The sequence below is a fragment of the Phaseolus vulgaris genome, chromosome 11, assembly GCF_051622355.1.
Source record: "Phaseolus vulgaris cultivar YP4 chromosome 11, ASM5162235v1, whole genome shotgun sequence".
Taxonomy (NCBI): domain Eukaryota; kingdom Viridiplantae; phylum Streptophyta; class Magnoliopsida; order Fabales; family Fabaceae; genus Phaseolus; species Phaseolus vulgaris.
In genome coordinates this window covers 5550604-5573276 of record NC_143508.1, presented here as the reverse complement: position 1 = coordinate 5573276, position 22673 = coordinate 5550604, and the positions used below count along the sequence as shown (strand labels likewise).

Below are 22673 nucleotides of genomic sequence, written 5' to 3'. Positions count from 1 at the left end.
ATTTGTATGTTATTTTTGTATATGTTATTGTTTTAAGTGATGTGAATTGATGTTATTATATCCATTAAGATATCAGCTCTACATGTTCAATCTTTTTAAACAATTTTATTGTATTTGTTTTTTTTTCTGACTATAAATAAAAAAGACATATCAAATTACCAATGAAATAAATTTCTATATTTATTCAGATTTACTAATAACTTAACTTGTCTAAAAATAATAAAATTTAATACATTATTATTGTTAAGATTGAGATACAATTAGGAGGTCTATAAATTCCCTATAGAAATTCACTATGTCATATAACTTCTTAAAAACCATCATAAAAAAAATGTTTTGGTATCAAGTGAATTTATAAACGTCTTCCATTAAACAATTAATACATGTATAATAATATATTTCATTCACATCTTACATTTTGTTATAAACTCTTCAATGCTATTCTCATACAACTTACTTATTCCACTTACATTTATCTAACTTTAATTTAATTAATTACTACGTAAGAGAAGAAATTGGTTTATGCATAAATAGGTATTGTTTTTGAAAGCAATGTGTGATAAAAAAATTATTTTTTTATACTTCATTAGTACATAAACTTTAATCAATATTGCTTCATTAGACAACATTTTGTATTGTTATTTAGGTTAACAAAATAAAATTGACAACCTTAAATCACTATAATTAAATATATGCATCATAAAATCAATACAAAATGCAATTAATAAAAAATTCATAAAATATATGTAATATGATTAAAATATACATACTACTAAACTATAAAAAAAATGTTTAATTTTTCCAATATATCCGGACAATTCAAACTCAATATATTAATTACTGACTTTTTTTTTTGTTTTTAAATAAAAATATACCGAATAATTTAAATTAAAAACATTATTCTATCTTTATACTAAATCTCAAGTAAAAATTCAAGATTCACTCAATATATGACACAGAACAATTACGACACAACATTTAAAAAATAACTTCTAAAATTAAACAATATACATTAGGAAAGGTCGAACATTCTCAAATCTAATACTAAACATTAGACGTTATGAAACAGACGGTTTATTCTTCGATCTCCATATATTTTTATATTTTCAAAAGTACTCTTTGTAATATTTTGGATTATGTAATCTGCAAGTTTATTTTCAAATTCGTAATTAGCTTCCGGATTACATAATCCGAAGGTCTTTTTTCATGTGCATGATTAGTTTCTGGATTATATAATCTGAAAGTCTTTTTTAGCTTACAAATAACATAATTTGGAAGTCTTTTTTTTTAAATGTGTGTCTGGATTACATTATTCGAAAGCTACTCTATAGAGGTGGCACAAGAAGACTAAAAAAGTATTTTTCACGTTATGAAGATGCAGGAAGAAATAGTCTATGAAACGTCGAACATCCTCAAACCTAATATTAATATATAATAAGAATATAAAATCAACATAAATATCATCCATATTTGAAATAAATTTTCATTATTCATTTTAACCTTACTTTTTTAATTTTAATTTACCTTAATTTAAATAAAATTAATTCCAACATTTTCATACATATTTGAAATTTTAAATAAAGTACTAATTTTAAAATATGAAATATAATAAATTAAAAAGTTGAACTAACCTTACAGATGCAGGGAACTCGACTGCAGTTGCATTGCAGGGGCCAAACTCAATCACAAGTTCACAACTGTAACACCACGGCGATGAATTTTTATATTTTGAAATTGAATTAGGTTTATAAACATATATATTAAACATTTATTCATAAATTGCATAATAATTATTTTCTACGTGTATTATGCTTAAAACTATCGAGAGTCAGGTCTTAATTTAATTTGTATGAATTTTTGTAAAAAAAAAAATTAATAGCAAATATGTATACTCTCTACATGAAATTCAATTAGAATAAATTGGAATTTACCGATTTAGTAAAAAATGTGTTTAATTTTAGAAACTTATAAATTTTACATTTTCACTAATTTGTTTTATGTGTGTAATTGTTAGATACTCAGTAGTTTTTTTAGGTGTGTGTAATACAAATGTTTAAATTTGTAAACATATTAAATGTTTATAAATTTGCATGATAATATTTTTTATATTTGTAATTTTAAATCTTCAAGACTATCAAATGTTATTAAGAAATCTCCGTAATAGAGATTTATTTACAAAATCTACATTTTAATTACTATTTTATTTAATTTGATTTGTTTTTTATACATAAAAATATTTTTTTTATTCTTATAACACATTATTTTAAGTATGTTAATATATTTTAAGAACACGGTCTTTATCAGATGCCCTTTTTATGGCTCGCTAAATAAAAATGTATTAATATATTATTTTACAGGGTAAGAAAATTATAGAAATGTAAAATTTAGTTGGCTCATTTAAAATTTAAATTTTTATTTATTTACGTGAATAAATCTTCACATTATTTATAATAAATAAACTATAGACAATGTGAACAACAATAAAAGTCGAATGTTAAGAGAAAATAAAAACTGGACCTTCCCTGTAGTTTCTTTCCAAAAATTATTTTCAATTTAATTATATTTGGAATTGAAAAAATTCTATTTAAATTTAATTTAGATAACTAGTCAGTACGATTTTTTTTATCAAATTTATCTTACATATATTTAAAAAAATATAATTTATTTAATGTTTTTTATTTATTTTATATCAAATCAACATTTCCAATCAAGTATTTATAACTTAAGAATTGGGTAGTTAAAATTACATTTTTTTATAAACTTATCAAATGAGGTAAAACTGATGTTGTTGAACTAATTATTTTATCTCTCCTCTCTATTCATATGTCCCTTCCTTTGGTTTCTTAAAATCATGAAGAAGAGAAAAAATACAATGAATTGAATTTTCTATCAATTATATAATTTTACATGTTCTTAAAACACACCTCAAAATAAACTTACCTAACAGGTTCCTTTTTTTCCATCTGTAAAAAATAATGTTTTCATCTAATTCTAAAACATTTCTTCAAACTGCACTACAGAAATAACAAACCCAAGAGTCCAGTAACCCTAACTCAATCAACCTGTGTGCAATAACATAGGCAAAACAAAAACAAAAACAAAGTAACATTTTGATAACATAGGAAAAAAATACAAAAGCTACTTTTAGTAACCTCTGTTTTGATGTACACTAGGTTACTGAGCACAGTACTTATACATGAATTGAACAAAAGTCTCTGATAAACTAATAACTGGAGTTACTAGTGGAAAGACTCAAACATACTTAGAAACCAAAAAGTGTAGTTGCTGCATGTAAAGTAGGAAAGAGGAGGAACAGATTTGACATGTGCAGTGTTAAAAGAAACAATGTGAAAATTAGAATGATGATAGTACTCTCAGTAAGTAAACAGTAACAGAGATATATGATAAGAGTTTAACTGAAGTGAAGAAATAGGGTAAAGTGGTGAGAAATTTAGTGTAGTTTTGGTGATGTAGAGAATGTAACAGAGGGAGGTGTGAGTCGGTGACAGGTTCTGGTTTGGAAGAGAACCCAAAAACAAATAAATATAAGGCATTTCTCTTTCCTTGGCAATGGCATTAGTCGGTTATCACTTGGTCAATTACCCCTAATGTTTAGGAAATACATAAAATATATTCAGGATATTTATGAGATTAAACAAATAAATGGGAACTCTTTTTAACCTAAAATACAAAAACAAAAAAGGAAAAATAGAAACCAATATGTTTAGTTTGGTTTGCTTCCTACCATCAACTGTATTTAATCCTCCTCTAAATGGAACAAAACCCTAAGGGTTCTTGTAAGAACCAATCGCCGCCAGATTGATTTCTCTCACTGTTTCTTTTTTTTGATCTCACTGCACCATCCCTCACTCCTTCTTCTCTCCTGTTCTTTCACACCTTTATTTTATTGTTCTGTATATACTAACCTCTGGGGAATCATGTTCTTCTAGGAATTTCTTTATAATTATGGAAACTAATTCTGGGGAACATGGAGTGAATTTTGCAGTTTGGTTTTGTGTTTGATTATTGGGTTTCAGCTGCGGAGTTGGCTTCGGTGCAGTTTTTACAGAAAGCTTGAATTTTTTTTTGTTTTTCAATTCCTTCCGGTAACTGCCAGTTATAATTTTGTCAAGTATGGAGCGTGGCGGCTTACGTTATGCGGTGGAAAACGTTTTAGCTTTTGGGTTTGTTTAGGTTAGGGTTTGATTGATGGTGGTGGGTGGTGGTATAGTTTAGCTATATGATGAGGTTGATGATCAGATTGGGACTTTGAAAAAATGTTGTCTGAATTGGAAAGAAGACCGATGCTTGGGAGTAACGAGGGTTCTTTTGGAGATGAACTGGAGAAGGAGATAGGGATGTTGCTTCGTGAGCAACGCCGACAAGAGGCTGATGATCGTGAGAGAGAGCTTAATATTTTTAGGAGTGGATCAGCGCCTCCAACTGTGGAGGGTTCTTTAAGTGCTGTTGGAGGGTTGTTTGGTGGCGGTGCTGTTGCCGGTGCTGGTGGTGGTGATGCTGGTGCCTTTTCGGAGTTTCATGGGACTGCTGATGTGAATGGGATTGCTTCCGAGGAGGAACTTAGGTCTGATCCAGCTTATCTTTCATACTATTACTCCAATGTGAATTTGAATCCTAGGCTGCCACCTCCTTTGCTGTCAAAGGAGGATTGGAGGTTTCAACAAAGACTTAAAGGTGGTGTTTCAGTTCTGGGTGGAATTGGAGATAGGAGGAAAGTGAACAGGGCTGACGATATTGGTGGTAGATCCTTCTTTTCTACTCCACCGGGTTTTAACATGAGGAAACAAGAGAGTGAAGTGGATAATGAAAAAACAAGAGGTGCTGCGGAGTGGGGTGGTGATGGACTGATTGGTTTGCCCGGAATAGGGCTGAGCAAACAGAAGAGTTTTGCAGAAATTTTCCAGGTGGCTTGCTTCTTCTGTCATTGGTTGACTAATTGATCCCGTGTTGCATCTGTTTGTATTTTTCCTGGATTTTGTAATTTGGTGTTATGTGTTATCATGTTTGACATGTGATTAATTGATGATGCATATGTTGTGAGGTTGGGTATGATCTCTGGTAGTATATGCTGAGTATAAATTTTTTATATTCTGATGTGTGGTATTGTTCAAAAGTTCTGATTAATGATTGTAATTCTTCAGGGTAGCCAAGTTTGATTAAGGGAATGCTAAATGATGACATGCGTCAGTCGTTGAATTTCGGTTCCTATATTGTTAGTTATAGTGCTCATTGTGATGGAAGATGACAGCATAACACTTTGTGAATTCACAAAAAAAATGTCATTAGAGTTCTGCCAATCCTTTATCAGTGTCCTCTAGTTGTTATCCTTTTAGTTTTATACTGGTTCTAAGTATTTATACTGATTGTTTAGTTACATCTGGTTGACTTGTTGCTTTTACCATAAAATTTTATTAGGCTCGTTAACCACTTTTGTGTCTAGTTTTGTAATTTCAGCTATGCATACAATACATGTATGCTATAATGCATACTGTAGTGCATACATAGTGTATCTCTGTCTGCACTGTAAACTGTAGTACTATATTGTCAACTGTAGCATGTCTGGGGTTGAGATACTTTACAGTCTCCAGTCAGTTGATCACATGATGTCACATCATTGCTATTAAAATTTAATTTATTGTATAAAATATATTAAATATAGTGTTTTAATCGAAGTGACTGCTAGATTTTCTGTTATAACGGATTCATGCCCATCAGCCTGTTAGTTCAGCAAATCTTCTAAAGTACACGAACACCTTATGTAACTGCACTACCTATTTCTGTTTCTGTTTCAACCGAATTTGTGGAGAGTCTTTCTTGCTCTTGTGAGCCCTTCTTTTCTCTGACATACTGTCGTCAACAATGCTTCATGCTTCTGCACCAGTTACATTTTCTTGCTCAAGCTTGTCTTGGCTTACACCCGTTAATTTTGAAAAATCAATATATTACCCGAGTATTGAAGTGACTCGTGTTGATTTTGATCTTGAAGTCTGTGATTTTTAGTATAACTTAAAATATATTGTATATTCAGATAATTATTTGTATGCCTTTGCATTTTAAAAGATTTTATGTAGCAATATCTGTTTTTCTTGATAATATCAATTGTTGACATTTCTGTAGTGAATTTATATTATTTTTTCTATGATATCTTTCTTGGGCTTTTTTTTTTTTCATATCCTTTTTTCTTCTGCTCGTCATTTACAAACAGTAATTGTGCAGGATGATTTGGTTCGTAATACCTCTGTCACAGGCCCTCCTTCTCGTCCAGCCAGTCGTAATGCATTTGATGACAATGATATCATTAGTTCTGCTGAAGCAGAGTTAGCTCATGTGCGCCGTGAGTCCACAACAACTGATGCACTGAGGTCAGGATCAAATATTCAAGGATCATCTGTATCCCAAAATACTGGCTTGCCAGCTTCATATTCTTATGCTGCTGCGGTTGGATCTTCCATGTCAAGAAGCACTACTCCTGATCCACAGCTTGTTGCTAGGGCTCCCAGTCCCTGCATCACACCTATTGGTGGTGGCAGAGCTACACCTTCTGACAAGAGAATTATTGCGAGTCCAGATGGATTTAATAGTGTTTCATCTGGCATCAATGAGTCATCAGATCTTGTGGCAGCATTGTCAGTGATGAACTTGTCTGCAGATGACATATTAGATAGTGATAACCGTTTGCCATCACAGGTTGAATCAGATGTTGATAATCACCAGAGATATCATTTTGGTAGGCAAGGTGGTCAAGATCACGGGAAGCAACATGCTTATTTAAAGAAATCTGAATCAGCTCACTTGCAAAACTCAAGTAAGAGCAGGGATGGTTCTGATCTTAGTAATGCATCCTTGGATCGGCAGGTTGAGCTACAAAAGTCTAATGTTCCTTCCAATAATCCATATTTCAAAGCATCACCTACCTCCCATTTTATTAGAGGAGGTAATTTCCCACCTCAGTACCAGACTATAGATGGTTCAAATTCATCGTATACTAACTATGATCTGAGTGGGTACGCCGGGAATCCAGCATTGGCATCCTTGATGACTAACCAACTTGGCACTGGTAATCTTCCACCCTTGTTTGAAAATGTTGCTGCAGCATCTGCAATAGCAGCCCCTGGAATGGATTCAAGAATTCTTGGAGGTGGTTTGGCATCTCGAGCTGCTGCTCCATCTGATGTGCATAATCTTGGTAGGATGGGAAATCAAATTCCGGGTAGTGCTCTTCAGGCCCCTTTTGTTGATCCTATGTATCTTCAGTACCTGAGGACATCTGAGTATGCAGCACAACTTGGTGCTCTTAGTGACCCCTCTGTCGACAGGAACTACTTGGGCAATTCGTACATGAGTTTACTTGAGCTCCAGAAAGCTTATCTTGGGTCTATGCTCTCACCTCAGAAATCTCAATACAATGTACCACTGGGTGGTAAATCAGGCAGCTCCACTCCTCATAATTATTATGGAAATCCTGCTTATGGTGTTGGGCTGTCTTATCCAGGAAGTCCAATGGCAAACTCTGTTGTATCCACCACCCCTGTAGGATCTGGAAGTCCTGTTAGGCACAATGAACTGAATATGCGTTTTGCTTCTGGAATGAGGAATTTAGCTGGGGTAATGGGACCTTGGCATGTAGATACTGGGAACATTGATGAAAGCTTTGCTTCTTCTCTGTTGGAGGAGTTTAAAGGCAATAAAACAAAGTGTTTTGAGCTTTCTGAAATTGCTGGTCATGTTGTTGAATTCAGGTATTTTTTTCCTATTGATCTTATGGATTATTTTTTTGCCATCCTGACAAAACAATTTTGATTAATTTATGATCATTGGCAGTGCGGATCAATATGGGAGCCGATTTATTCAACAAAAGCTTGAAACGGCCTCTACAGAAGAAAAGAACATGGTTTATCAGGAAATCATGCCACATGCCCTTGCTTTGATGACTGATGTCTTTGGTAATTATGTGGTTCAAAAGGTAATCATTACTCCTAATTTAATATTTTCTTTCATGAATCTTGTTTGAGCAATAGTTGGTAATGTTATATGGTATATTGTAGTTTTTTGAGCATGGACTTGCAGCCCAGAGAAGAGAGTTGGCCAACAAACTTCTTGGCCATGTGCTGACACTTAGCCTTCAAATGTATGGTTGCCGGGTCATCCAGAAGGTATGTACAATATCAGATGGCATTAGTTGATGGGTATATATGTTTTGCTGCCTATCTAATATTCTGAGCATGTTATCAATTTTCTTTTGTGCCTCAATTTTTTATACCACTTTAGGCCATCGAAGTTGTTGATCTAGATCAGAAGATAGAGATGGTGCTAGAGCTTGATGGTAATGTCATGCGCTGTGTACGTGATCAAAACGGTAATCATGTCATTCAGAAATGTATTGAATGTGTCCCTGAAGATGCAATCAATTTTATTGTCTCAACATTTTTTGATCAAGTTGTGACCCTCTCAACCCATCCATATGGTTGCCGGGTTATACAGGTAAGGTATCTTCACTGGTTATGTCCACTCTTATTACGTTACCAAAGATCATTTGTCTCATAATATTGCGTTCAACACGACAGAGAGTTCTGGAACATTGCGAAGATCTCACAACACAGCAGAAAGTTATGGATGAAATTTTAGGAGCAGTTAGCATGTTAGCTCAGGATCAGTATGGGAACTACGTTGTACAGGTTTATAATTTTTCGGACTAGACAATTTTAAAAAGTGTTGCTTATTGCCATAGTTGTGAAAGTGTGTTTTTATAATGTTTGTTGGGTTTACTTGAGCATGGCTGCAAGGCTGTCATCAAGCTTTTTCCGAGAAATAGTTATGGTAATTGTTTTCTTTTTTGGACCTTGATTGACTGTTGTCCTAACAATTCTCTTGTCACAATGTGTTTTGAAACTATTCTCCTTTATGTTGATTTTTTAACTGCAAATTTGTTAATTGACAATGAAAAGTGAATGTCTTCTATTTTGGCAGGCTTCTAGTCTTCACACAGTGTTATCGTTATCAACCAATGATATTGTGAAACTTTCCAACTAAATTTATTTTTCTTTTTTATGATTTCCAACTGAGTTTATTGTGCATGTCTTTGGAACTCATATAATACTTAAGTGACAATTGTTTGTATTTTAATTTTTTTTTTCAAACTGTTACTTTATGTTATAGCTTGCTTCCGTATTCATTTTATGCTTTTAAAATGACATCAAGGTTGGTTCTTTCACGTTTGATAGATGCTTATGGTCCCTCCCTACTGACTAATATTACTTTACCTCTAAAATGTGCTACTGTTTAATAAATAAGTGGGTTGATTTTTACGTTTTTGCTTTCTTTTCTCTTTGATAACAGCATGTTCTAGAGCATGGGAAGCCTCATGAGCGTTCTTCTATAATAAAGGAATTAGCAGGCAAGATTGTTCAAATGAGTCAACAGAAGTTTGCGTCCAATGTTGTGGAAAAATGTTTGACCTTTGGAGGTCCTCTTGAGCGCCAATTACTAGTGCATGAGATGCTTGGCTCCACAGATGAAAATGAGCCTCTTCAGGTTTTGTTGAACTTTCTCTTTCTAATATACGTGGCTCTACCACTATTTGATGCAAAATTACAAGGAATCGCTAATGCATCCTGTTAGGAGCAGTGTAGCCTACTTTTAAGTTCAATACCATGATAAGTGATCAGAAGTTATTTTCATGATTTCTAATGCAATTGCATGAACTCAGCTCACGACTTCTGTAGAACTCTTTTCTATCCAATGTCTCCTCCATGTGATTGACCACCATAAATTTTTCACATTTCCAGTCTTGAACTTTGGTCAAACTGTTTCAGTTATGGGAGAAGGCTATATCTCCTCAATAATTCTTTCAATAAAATTGTTATTTGTCGGTGTTGTGAAGGCTTTAGCTAATTCTCACTACCTGTCTTACTGAAATTCATAATGGTTTGTTGCATGATGAGACTCTTTCCTCTTCCCAGTTTTGCAAAATTCTAAATGAGATTCCTCTATATACAGGCCATGATGAAAGATCAGTTTGCAAATTACGTTGTACAAAAGGTGCTGGAAACATGTGATGATCAGCAGCGTGAACTGATTCTTTCACGAATTAAGGTTCATTTAAATGCATTGAAGAAGTACACCTATGGAAAGCACATCGTTGCACGTGTAGAAAAACTTGTTGCTGCTGGAGGTACTCACGTTTTTGCCTTGCTCACATTTTTGTATTTACCATCCGTTTGTACATCTTAGAGAAGCACTTTCATCTGAAATCGAGCTCCCACGTGTTAAATGCATAGACGTGATACATGCATGAAGACCAAGACATTGTGCTGGTTTAATATGAATGCTATTTTTATGATGTGTTGAGGTATTACATGGTTTCTGAAAGGTTGTGTATGATTTGTTGCAGAAAGGAGAATTGCTGCTCAGTCTCCCCAACCTGCTTAGGTGGCTTAGAAAAATAATATTGTACAGCTAACTGAGGCTAGTGTGAGCTGCTGCTGCTTCTTCTTCTTCCTTTTTCCAAATGAAGAGGTTATGATTCCTGTCTGTGAAGATGGGTTGTAGCCAGTTGGAAATAAAGTTGTCGGTGTACTGCAGAACTGTACATTTTGTAGCTTTAAGTTTATACAAAGAATTTAAGCGAGAAGAGGCTGAATAGATGTTTTAATGCACCTGAGGCCCCTGCAGAGGAGATAAAATGAAATATGACTATACAAGCCTTTTTATGGTGTAAAGATTATAAAATGGTGAGGTAGTTTCTAAGTGGACGTGACTGTACAAAATGATGCCATGTCGAGACGTTCTTGTGTAGACGAGGACAACCTTTTTTTTTCTTCTCTTTTGGTCATGTATGGTTATTGACTTCCTTTCCCTTTTCAAGAGTATAAGTTTTGTTGCAAGTTGTTTACCTTTCCCTTTTCTTCTGTGATAGCGATAATAAGTCCTCATTGTTTATATTTTTATTCAATTACGTCTAAAATGGGAAAAGAAATGAGCACTTGCATAAAGGATCTCCAAAAGGATAAACATTCGCAAGAAAGGAGTGTTATAAAATGATTATATTATTATTCAAGTACTTTTAAACACTCTTAAGTGCGTTTTCAACGTTCCTGGTGTAAGTTAATCATCTATTTTAAGCTCCTTTTTAGGTAAAATTTAAGAGCGTCTCTGCTTTCTTCTGGTGTAATTTTTCTATAAAAAATTAAGAGTTGGTTAGTGAGGTTTTAGTTTCTAATGAAACACATTGAAAGCAATTAAGGTGAGTTTTATTTTACATATAATAGCTGGCTTGGTTTGAACACGGTATGTTTAGTGTATTTTATTGACCTTTTATTCTATATTCCAACATTTTACAAATTAAACTTGTAAAAAATCAAATTATAATATATCCACTAATCTCAACTTTCTTAAGTTGTTTGTAGTATTGTCTCTTATACTTGAAGAAATTATGATAGATGAGATTGTTATGTGTTTATAATCTTAATTACCTTCTGTTTGGTATATGATCAAGGATATTTAAGTTAAAACATAATCAAAGAATTTAATTTAAAACAGTTAGCTAAAATTAATTTGTAATATGTAAAGATAAGGTTGGAACATGGTGATACGAAATAATATATATTATAACATTTTAGTAAATGTCAAAGTTTTATTCTAGTTGTTAAAATCATAATAAAGAGAAATATTATATTATTTATTATTTCAAATAACAATGATAAACTTTTAACTTTTTAGAAAGTTTGGTTATTATGATTTTAATTAAATTATTGAGCAATGGACTTTAAGCCTAACTCAATCCCATAAAACCGACTCATAAGGTTGAGGTTTGCACCAACTTATATACAATGAAATGTCCTTATCTCTAGTCAATGTGAGATTTCCAACACATACCCCTCACGCCGAGAGTGATAGATAGAAGCTCGTGCGTGGGATATAACATATTATGGATGGTGGCCTGATAAACCCAACAAACACTCGCTAGGATAGGATCGAAAATGACTCTGATACCATGTTACAAAGTGGACTTTAAGCCTAACTCAACCCTATAAAATTGGCTCATAAGGTTGAGGTTTGCACCCACTTATATACAATGAAATGTCCTTATTTCTAGTCGATGTGAGATCTCCAACAGATAACTTTAAAATAAAGAAAAATAAATTTCAATCTTAGTATGATAATTGAGAGTTTATTGTATTTAATGAACTTTTCTATACTAGACATTGTTTATGTAGTAAGTAGATATAGTCAATGTCTTAGTCATGATCATTGTGATGTACTTTCAAGACTCAAGAAGTACTTAAGGGGTGCAATAGAGTATCTCACTGAATACAGTGGATTTCTTGTTGTGCTAAAAGGGTGGTAACCGAATTTCTAATTCAGATGAAACAAAATTCACTAGTAATTGTGTGTTACGGGGGTGGTGCAGTTAGATGAAGATAAATCAAACAAACAGTTATTGCAAGATCAACAGTGAGTTTGTTGCTTTCGAAATGGTTGACAGTGAAATTGAGTGGTTGAAAATTTTCTTAGCAAACATTCCGTTAGAAATGAATTTCATCTGTATCAGTGCATAATGATTGACAATCAGCAATAACTATGGTTAAACATAAAACTTACTATGAAGAGAAGAGATATATACAACCCTAAACCCTAAACCTGGTGAAGTAACAACTAAAGAGTATGTTAAGTCAAAACGTAATCTAGTGGATCCTCACAAAACCTATGATTGGAAGTCCCATGAATAAGGTTCATATAGGTAAAAATAAGTCTCTTGTTAGTGTAGCTAAAATTAATTTAAGATTAATTTTGTCATTCGTGTGAAAGTGTTAGATATTGCATTATTGAGAGGATACATATTGTAACTAACATTTCATGAGGCATAAGAATTTTAGTTTTAAACAAAGTTTTTAATAATTTTTATATCTCTTACGGTTATTATATGATTTGCAACATACATTTAACGAGGTCATCCATACAAGTGAAGTCGTTTGCATGAGTTCTTGGCAAAATCTTTAGAGCACTCATTAATGTCGGATGTACGGGACCTAGTAACTGCAATACAACTATAACATAAATAATTGTGGGGTGTATAGTGATTGATAGACTGTTAACACATACTAAGTGTCTTGGTTCATATATCTTTTCATATCAACTACACATCAATTTAGGATTTGTTTATATAGTTTGTTATACTAACTCTAACGCATTACATCTTATATGTATCTATGATTTTATTCTTTTTTTTAACATTTGGTATATGTGGAGAATTGTTGTAAATTCGAACAAAAATATTGCAAGAGGTTAGGGTTTAGGTTAAAGAAGTTGTCAAAGATCTCAGAACTATGTGAAACGTTGCAAACAAGACTGGATGTACTCCAAAAATGGCACACATGACTGTTTTTCTCAAATGCGTCCAGGTTTAGTGCCATGAGATGCACTCAGGCTCGATGTTGTCACGGTCGGAAAGTTACACACATATTTTGTTCTTTTTTTTTTTCTTCTTTTCGTTGGTTTGGTTTCTACTTACACATTATAAATACGTGTCTCTAATTTGCTCTATAAACACACATCTTTAACTTTTTTTTTTTTTTAATCTTTTTCACTTCTTATTTCTCTTTCTCTTTATTTGCATAGTCCTGTAATCTTTTACTCTTAGAAGTTTAGTGTTTACTTATTAATTGTGAGATACTCCATTTTATTTAAAAAAAAATTGTTGTACATTGAAAGATTTGTACAACACATCACGAAGTGATAAGTCTTTAAAAGAATATTTTTTCCATATATCAGATGGTTTGAATAAATTATGATATAATGAGATTGTTACGTGTTTATGATCTTAATTACCTTTTATTTGGTATATAATCAAAGATATTTAATTTAAAACAATTAACTAACATTAATTTGTGCTATCTAAAGAGGGGTTGAAACATGGTGATCCAAAATAATATATAGTATAACATTTCCTAAAAGTCATATACACTAGTAATCTAGTAGGAGAAATTGTTAGATGTGGTTCTCTTTACCGTCCGAAATTGTACTCCACCGTAGATCTTCTCTTGATGGAATATTTAAGATATAGTATCACATTAAAACTTCGCATCCTATTCCCGTCAAGTAAAAGATTTGAAATTATTTATGTTACTTATTTTATTTGTGGCAGTTGCATCTTCCACGCACATCAAATAAACAACGTTATCTACTATTTCTTATCTCTTTTTTTATTTTTTGTTTTAATAGTTTTATAATGGCCTTACCAGGTGGCACAAGCCAAGTTGCACATACAATAATGCAACTCTTCCCACCAATTTCCCTCGTCACTCTAAAAATATTAATATATTAAATCATGTCTCAAAAGTATTACTGTAATATTTTTTTTATAATAACAGCATTATTTATTTTTAGATCTATTAAAAATGAATTTTAAGTTTAACTGGTTAATCGGTTTGGACATCTTTTTTGGATTAGGAGTTCCTCTGGTTGGAATAAATTTATTTGGTGTTCATATCTTCCGTCTTCAAAAAATTCTTATTCTTTAAAAAATTTTCATGAACGGCTCCCTACATATTAACATATTCAAAATAAAAAACACGAAGAATCTATTCAGCATTTATTTTTTGAATGTTCTAATGTTTTGCGTATTTGGAGTTGTGTTTGATGGTATACTTATCTTAATTACTTTGGGAAAATCAGGTTCAGGATTACTCATATTTTTCGTAAAGGAAATGTGTGTGCTGATAAGTTGACTAATTTAAAATTTATTCATTGAGAATCTTTTCATTGATATAATATGCTATCATCTAGTCTGTTCTTAAAATTTGTTATGAATAAATATAGTAAACTTATGTATCGTTTTTGTTAATATACGAATTTTGATATTAATCCCCCATATTTTTTTATTTTTTTTAATAATACTTTTTTCATGTGATGAAAAAATAATTGTTATTCAAGGTAATTTCTTATATTTTTTAATATATATTTTTATTTTGGTAAGTAGAATTCTAAGAAAAGTGGTTTAGCAACGTGCTTAAAAGGCTGCGGGGCTGTCCCAGTCGTGGATCGATCATTGGATGGACGTCCCATGATTCTCAATCCGTTTGATCCATTTCATCATAGGAAAAAGCGCGTTCTGAAAAATCAAAACCAATCACCACCGTTGAATCACCTTCATTGTAGAAAAAAGCGCGTCTGAAAAAAAATCAAAACCGATCGCACCGTTCGTTGAATCACCCTTCCAGCTGTTTGCCACCACGCTTTTGGAAACTTTACGCATTCTCATTCTCATTTGCCAAAAAAGAAAAAAAAGCTCATACACCCAATTACTTTTTTGACGTGACATGTTCTCAATGGGACAAAACTTTGCTATGCAATGCTTTTTTTATTATTTAGACAAGGAAAGTAAAAATATTTATTACATTAAATTAATTACCATGATTATATTAAATATATGTATAATTTGTTCTGTATGTTAAATATTATTGAAAGCCCTTGTTTTCATGTTGAACAGACAGTATTTGTAAAAGCAATTCCTATAGTTAATTCTTTAAATACATTGATTAAGATTTAAACTTAAGTGGCTTGTAATGTAATTAAGAGCCTATTTAACCTTAATTTTGTTATACTATCTTTAAAATATTTTAAATTTAATACATAAAAAAAAAATTAGTCAACTAATATATTATCAACATGATTGTTCGAAAGCGCATAATATCATATGTGAAAAGAAACTCAATTTTCTAATTGTTATACTCAATATAAACTTGTATTCATGTTTAAGGTCATAAATTTAAGATTGAAATTTTATAAAAAAATATCATTAAAAAATGATAATATAATATAAATTTTTGAAACATAGAATCTTAAGTAAAATACTAAATCATAAGAATATTTTATTTATTTATTTTGAAATAATCTTTTCTATTAAAAAGTAAATAACCAGTATTAAAATGTGAGTGTAAACTTTGAAGTAAAAGCTATAATGAAATTTTAAATTGATAGAGAAAAAATAAAACCTAAAAAAAGGTAAATTAAAATTTCATTAAATAATCTTTATATTGAAAAGACCTACAAGTAAAATACTCTTATAAAGACAGTTCTTTGAAGATTATTTTATAAAGTGCATCTTTTTTAATTTGCATCTCTTCAGATTTTTAGTTAAAGTCGGTTCTTTGTTTTTGTTTTTTTTTTTTTGTCTCTATATTTAAGGGTGTGGATAAGGCAAAGGTCCATCTCATGCGTTAACTTCAATTAGTGTATTAGGTCCAATTTTAATTTAGATTTATATTTTAGATAAGTGTTAATAAAAAAATTAACAGAATCAAAAGTTATAACAAGTGGATAACTTTAAAGTTTGTTTGCAATAAATAAATATTTTACAGAAAAAAAAACAGTGTACACATTTCCTATATAAAAAGTAAGTTGTCATATCTAAATATTTTTAAGAAAAAAGCTATCATATTATTATTGGTATTTATATTGGTGTGTATAAATTTATTAAGTATAATGTGGTAAATAGAGAAGAAATGAATAATATTTATTTATATATGAATGGAGAATGCGTGGGTTGTGAGTGGTGGTAGGGGCACGTGTGTGTGGTTGATTTGAAGGGAGGTTAAATCTTAATAATAAAAATAATAATAAAAGAGAAAAGATATTTAGAGGATCAAAAATATCTGGCTAAGTCGTCCACGGTGGCACCAAACGAACACCCATCTGGAATAAGATATTGCACTTTTTCTCTCCTTTTCAGAATTTCATCAAATTAAAAATCTGAAAAAAATTAGCAGCATTATTTCATTCATCTTTATCATAATTTATTCATTATCCCTCCCCCTCCCCCTCACTTTCCCTGTCGCCACCACACACGGCGGAATCTGCCAAATATCTTCAGACAATTGCAACAATTTTTCCTTTTTCCTTTTTTTTCCAGAATCTTCTATTGTCTATCTATTATCCAATTCTATCCTCTCACTTTTTTTTCACTCTTTGGATCCAAATCCAATACACTTTTTGGGTTTCAGAGACAGATATTTATATATCTGTGTTTGTGTTTGGGTTGGGGAGATAGAGTGTGTCAGAGGCGGTTAAATTTGTTTTGACGGTTACAACTAACTGAATGGGCGAAGAGGTGAAGACGAGCGAGTACGACGAAGAGCGCGTAATGGAGTGGGAGGTGGGTCTCCCCACTGCCAACGATCTCACCCCTCTCTCTCAGCCGCTGATTCCGCCGGAGCTTGCCAACGCCTTCAGCATATCGCCGGAGCCCCACCGCACCACCCTAGACGTCAACCGCGCCTCGCGCAACACGCTCTCTACGATCCGCGGCGGCGGGAGCGTGCACCAGGCCTTCTCCTCCTCCAACAATCACCACCACGAGGAGGAGGACGAGGACGAGGACGAGGACGAGGACACCGATCGCGACGGCTCGGGGTCCGATTCCCGGAAGCATCGGAAGATCGAGTGCGTGGCGGAGGAGGCGGACTCGGCTGTGCGGACTGAGAACTCGGCGGAGCGGACGGCGGTGAAGCGGCCGCGGCTGGTGTGGACTCCGCAGCTGCACAAGCGGTTCGTGGACGTGGTGGCGCACCTTGGGATCAAGAACGCGGTGCCGAAGACGATTATGCAGTTGATGAACGTGGAAGGGTTGACCCGGGAGAATGTGGCGAGCCATCTTCAGAAGTATCGGCTTTACCTGAAGCGGATGCAGGGTCTCTCCAACGAAGGTCCTTCTTCATCGGATCAGTTATTTGCTTCCACACCTGTGCCTCAGAGTTTGCACGACTCAGCTCCTCCCAGTGCCCATTCCCATGGTCACTCCCATGGCCATGCCAGTGCTCATCTCCCTGTTCCCATGATGTCCATGCCCTATCCCCCTCCCATGATGTCCATGCCTGTCCTCGGCATGCCCCATGCCCATGGTCACATGGGCATCACTATGCCTACTTCTTCCGCCACCTCAGCTTACCATCCTTACAACATGCTGCACCAAAGGGATTGGACTCACCTTGCTCCCAGTGATAAATGAACCTCTAAGGTCAGCCATCACCATCATATTCTAGGTCAATTGATTGATTTTTCAATACTCTTTATGGAACATGTTATGTGTTTAAATTGCATATTGCTTGAGAGCAAATTGAATACTCTGTTTTCTATGTGGCTTGTTAATTGTATTAGAACTTGGCAATAAGAGTGTTTGTTTGTTTATGTGTTCTATGGAGGTACTGAATCTCTATGACATAAACTTTAAAGCAAATGATTGATCGATGGCTCTCACTCCATGGAGAAATTATTATATGTTCTAGAACTACTTGTTAGAGAAATTATTATTACATGATCTAAGACTACTATGATCTTTAGATGATCTGCACATGACTAAGTTTATTAACTCTTTTTCATTAATTGAAATGTTCAGTTACGTGTAACGTAGAGATTAGTTGAAACCACAGAATTTAGTAGTTCTGGATCATGTAATAATTCTCCTCACAAATTGGCCATGACAAATTTGTTGAAATATGAACTAGCTTTATGGTGTTTGAACCGATTTTTGAGAGTAGTAATATGTGTACTGTTTAATGTGGGAAGTATTATTCGTTGGATCTTCGTGTGATACTTTCTTTTTCGTTTAGGAGGTTTGATGTGCATATCTTCATTTCAATTTATATTGCACTGCTTAGATTCTACGACATTCTCAGTTGTTGGTGAATGATTGCATTTTTAATGCCATCAAATTTGCTTTTATGGCAGTGAAAATATACTTATGAATTTTCTTTTTGTAGATTGGACCGCTTGATTTTTTCTTGTAGCTTTCTAAGAAGGGGTATAGCTGCATTGACGCTTACCCTGTAATTCATACAAATGGAATATTGAGGAAGTATATGAAGAATACTATATGGTGCTAGATTACAATCTGAGTCAGTAGTGTGTACCTTGTGCGCAGATTTGCAAACTTCTTGGCACGCATATCTAATTCCTGTCACCTAATTATATGACGAGAATTCTGGCTTATTTCTTCTGGCCTTCCTAGGCAGCTGTTTCTAAAGTAAATTCTTAACTAGTTCTCTCATTCATAAATTATAGGTTCTATTATATTGTGTAATCCTGAATGTTTTAAATCTCTTTTTCAGAACCACTGAATAAAAGAGACTGAACAACAGACAGCAAACATTTATACCATGATTTGGCATTAAATGTTTTTTCTTTATCTTAAAGCTCATGATATCATTATTTCGTTTGATAGAGATGTTTCATTTTCTTAAATTGGGTGCTGAGGTTTCTATGTTAAATGGGCACTGGGAATAGAACGGGGATTTGTACCTTGTATATACAGAGGCAGAACACACACATCCCAACCTGGAGAATTCTTGTTTAACCCATAACACAATTCACTTCTTGGGCACTGCTGTCTTTTTGGTGGTATGATCAAACGTTTACCATCTATGGTTTAATCGATTAAAAGATTACGAGTAAGGCACAAGTCTATTTTGAGCAAAATAAATAGGTGTTTTGAGAAGAAGGATATGTAGGGTTTTTTTTTCACTTTTTGGGCAAGTTATATATTGAATCGTTCATTTCAAAAGTGACAAGTCTTATTACTTAAATTTGCAAATTCCTGGAGCTGCTTTGCGAATTGAATTACTTAAGGAAAAGATAAAAAGTAGCTAAAGATTCAAAGCGCAAGGACACCTCGTTGGAGGTCAATTAAAGGAAAGTTGTATGGATTAAGAGAAAAGGCATCCAATGGGGACATTCTCCTTTAAAATAAATAAAAAAGAATACTGGGGGTCTTGGAATCTTACAAAAAGGGGCAAATGCTTTTAGTGGATTAGGTTTCTTGGAAAAAATAGATTAAAGTTTTAGGGTCCCAGAGTAATGCTTTAGATATAAAAAGTGAGCCACCGGTCGTTTTCGCTTCAACATATAACTTGGTGAAGAATGAAGCAAATTATTCGTTACATGTTTTCAAGAACTAATCTTTCTCCCTGCTCCTTCACTCCATTGCAAGTATGTGATATGCAATAGAAGAACTTGTGCCATGTGTTGCCCAAATAACCTGAGAGCAACATATTTTTTAATCACTCTTTAAGAGAAATATTTCACATGTTTCACCGGTATTTTATATGCTAATATTTAGCATTTTAGAAAGGGACTGAAATCCTGTCAATATTCCTGTCCTCCCTATTAAATGTTCACAAATGAAATGAAAATGAGATGAAATTAAATGAAATATAATGAAGTTACCATTTCATATTTGAATATTTTTGGAGTTTAATATTTCCATATTACTAGTTTAAAAAATTACAGTCAATGAAAATATTTATTATAAAAGTCAATAAATTTAGAGTACAATTATTTTAATATTTTTTTTATAATAAAATGGAAATAACTACCTCTATCCATACTTAACTTCATTTCAGTTGTTTTCATCCCCTTTTTTTACTATCATTCTAAAATGGAAAATGCCTAAACGACGAAAGAGTGGAATGACACTTCCATTTCAACACCTTTTTCTGTAAGGTATTCACGGAGCTATCTATTCCTTTCAAAATATCTATCTAGAATGAAATGGTACTGCTACTCCTCTCCTTTTCCTTCCATCGTATTGAATATCTAAAAAGGATGCAGTTATCTGGACAACATATTGCTTAGGCCCAATGGATCATGTTATGGAAATGCCTCAGAGGAGCTTCAAAACGATAAATCCAAAATTATATCTTTAGGTGCACCATTCTCTTCATGAAGCAAAACCTATGGCCTCTTCCGACCTATAATGTTATAAATTATTTATCCAACTCAAACCTTGAAGTTTTCTGAGTTTTCCCTTCTTCATCCTTTTCTTGATCTTCTCAGCCTTTCCCCATTTGCCTGCATCAGCATATAGGCTAGACAACAGAAGACGGTTTGCAGCACTCTCGGGCTCTAATTCCTTCAAATGCAGAGCAGCCACCTCCGCAAGCTCCACATGCCCGTGATTTCTACATCCAGCTAGTAATGCACCCCACACAAACAAATCAGGTTCAATAGGCATTGTCTTTATCATGCAATAAGCTTCATCGAGTTTCCCTGCTCGACCAAGAAGATCCACCATGCACGCATAATGCTCCAACCGTGGCTCAATACCGTGTTTTTCATGCATAGTCTTGAACAGGCTCTGTCCAAGTTCAATGTCTCCAACATGACTGCATGCAGTGAGGGCTGCCGTGAAAGTTAAATGACCCAACTTGGCTACCCCTTCCTTCTCCATCTGATTGAAGAGCTCAATGGCTTCCTTGCAATACCCATGATTCGCAAAACCAAAAATGATGGAGTTCCAAGTAACGGTGTTCTTCTCAGCCATCCTACTAAACAAATTCTTTGCTTCAGAAATGAACCCACATTTTGCATACATGTCAACAAGAGCACTCCTTACATATATATCTCCCTCCACCCCAGTTACCAGAGCGTAGCCATGAATCTCTCTCCCAATTTTAACTCTTGCTGCAGTAGCACAAGCAGGCAAAAGGGTGCTTATAGTGGCTGAAGTTGGGCAGAACCCGTGACTCAACATTTGCTTAAACGCATCAAATGCCTCGTTATTCCGAAAGTTCTGCACCAAACCAGATATAACAGAAGTCCATGATACCACATCAGGCTCCAACCCATCTGCAATCATCGACCTAAAAATCTCAGACACCATTCCTTGGTCACCCTTCTGTGAAAACCCAGATATCAAAGAGTTCCAAGTCACCACATTTGACTTCAAACCCATCAACTTCATACTTTCCACCAAACTCAGTGCCTCATTTGCAGCACCCTGTTGAACATACCCAGTAACAACAGCATTTAGAGACACCGTGTCTTTCACAACCATCCCATCAAACACCTTGCGCGCGTCCTCAACTTTCGCACACTTTGAGTACATAACGATCAAAGCACTGGACACAAAAGAATCAAGTTCGAACGAACACTTCAAAATCAAGCCATGCATTTTCTCTCCCGTGATTCGATCCCCAACATGACCGCAAGCTTTGAGAACGCTGGGGATGACGAATACATAGTTTGGTGTAAGCCCTTGAACGGCTTGCATCTCAGCGAACACTGCGAGCGCGAGATTGCAGAAGCCGCAGCGAGCGCACGTGCCAATGAGGGCGATCCAGCGGCGAACATTTGTTGTGGGAATTTTGTCGAACAGTTTTCGCGCGTGGGAGAGTTGGCCACAGGACACATAGAAGGCTACGAGGTTAGAAGCAATTACGTTGAAACGAGAGAAACCTTTGGTGATTAAGCTCGCGTGAAGCTTCTTGCCAAGGTGCAACGCTCGATCGCGAGCGTATACATCAATGAGTTCAGCAAATCTTTGGTGTTCTGATCCAAAAAAACGACTGTTGATGATGCCATTTGTGGTGGTAATCCTGAGCAATGTTGGGCTTCTGAGGAGACCATGCATAGCATAGCAGTAACTGAAATAAATACCAGAATGTGTTCTTCTTCTTCTTCTTTTGAGAAATCTGCAAAAATATAAACCCAACCTTAAATTGCCCTCAAATATTCACCACTTATGAGTTCTTCTTTTATTCTCTTTATCACTCCAAATCAAGTTTCTTCCCTTTCTATGAATTTCTCACAAACTTTTCTTTCTACCCAATTACCCTCCATAAAATTTATCAATTTTTTCTGTACCAATTTTAAAAAATACT

General features: G+C 34.0%; 3 protein-coding genes across 5 annotated transcripts; 2 read left to right on the top strand and 1 right to left on the bottom strand.

Annotated features, from left to right (window-relative positions):
* The first annotated feature begins 3432 nt into the window (after positions 1 to 3432).
* Positions 3433 to 10904, top strand: LOC137820997 (pumilio homolog 2). The gene is made up of 9 exons (XM_068625384.2): positions 3433 to 4925; positions 6238 to 7760; positions 7843 to 7984; positions 8067 to 8174; positions 8290 to 8502; positions 8586 to 8696; positions 9358 to 9552; positions 10018 to 10192; positions 10412 to 10904. The coding sequence occupies exons 1-9, from the start codon at positions 4278 to 4280 to the stop codon at positions 10447 to 10449; spliced, it is 3153 nt and encodes a 1050-aa protein (XP_068481485.2). The 5' UTR covers positions 3433 to 4277; the 3' UTR covers positions 10450 to 10904.
* A 5780-nt stretch (positions 10905 to 16684) lies between these two features.
* LOC137829029 (transcription factor PCL1) lies at positions 16685 to 19232 on the top strand. Of its 3 annotated transcripts, none has more exons than XR_011084006.2 (3): positions 16685 to 18034; positions 18777 to 19039; positions 19125 to 19201. XR_011084006.2 is itself a non-coding variant. In XM_068635828.2 (2 exons), exon 1 carries the CDS (start codon positions 17117 to 17119, stop codon positions 18023 to 18025), a length of 909 nt encoding a protein of 302 aa, XP_068491929.2. In that variant the 5' UTR covers positions 16685 to 17116; the 3' UTR covers positions 18026 to 18034; positions 18777 to 19201. The 3 variants fall into 3 exon arrangements, 1 of the variants encoding a protein (XP_068491929.2); XR_016517672.1 differs by having other exon boundaries at positions 16763 to 18034; positions 18938 to 19039; positions 19125 to 19232; XM_068635828.2 differs by having other exon boundaries at positions 18777 to 19201.
* A 1063-nt stretch (positions 19233 to 20295) lies between these two features.
* On the bottom strand, positions 20296 to 22621 carry LOC137830596 (Tetratricopeptide repeat (TPR)-like superfamily protein). The gene has a single exon (XM_068638038.2). It carries the CDS (start codon positions 22421 to 22423, stop codon positions 20771 to 20773), a length of 1653 nt encoding a protein of 550 aa, XP_068494139.1. The 5' UTR covers positions 22424 to 22621; the 3' UTR covers positions 20296 to 20770.
* Between the last annotated feature and the right edge of the window lie 52 nt (positions 22622 to 22673).

Bases quoted from the DNA above. Each gene is read 5' to 3' on its own strand.
- LOC137820997 (XM_068625384.2), top strand. From the start codon at position 4,278: ATGTTGTCTGAATTGGAAAGAAGACCGATGCTTGGGAGTAACGAGGGT. The intron at 7,761-7,842 runs GTATTTTTTTCC...GATCATTGGCAG, and splicing joins GGTCATGTTGTTGAATTCAG to TGCGGATCAATATGGGAGCC. The intron at 9,553-10,017 runs GTTTTGTTGAAC...CTCTATATACAG, and splicing joins ATGAAAATGAGCCTCTTCAG to GCCATGATGAAAGATCAGTT.
- LOC137829029 (XM_068635828.2), top strand. From the start codon at position 17,117: ATGGGCGAAGAGGTGAAGACGAGCGAGTACGACGAAGAGCGCGTAATG.
- LOC137830596 (XM_068638038.2), bottom strand. From the start codon at position 22,423: ATGCATGGTCTCCTCAGAAGCCCAACATTGCTCAGGATTACCACCACA.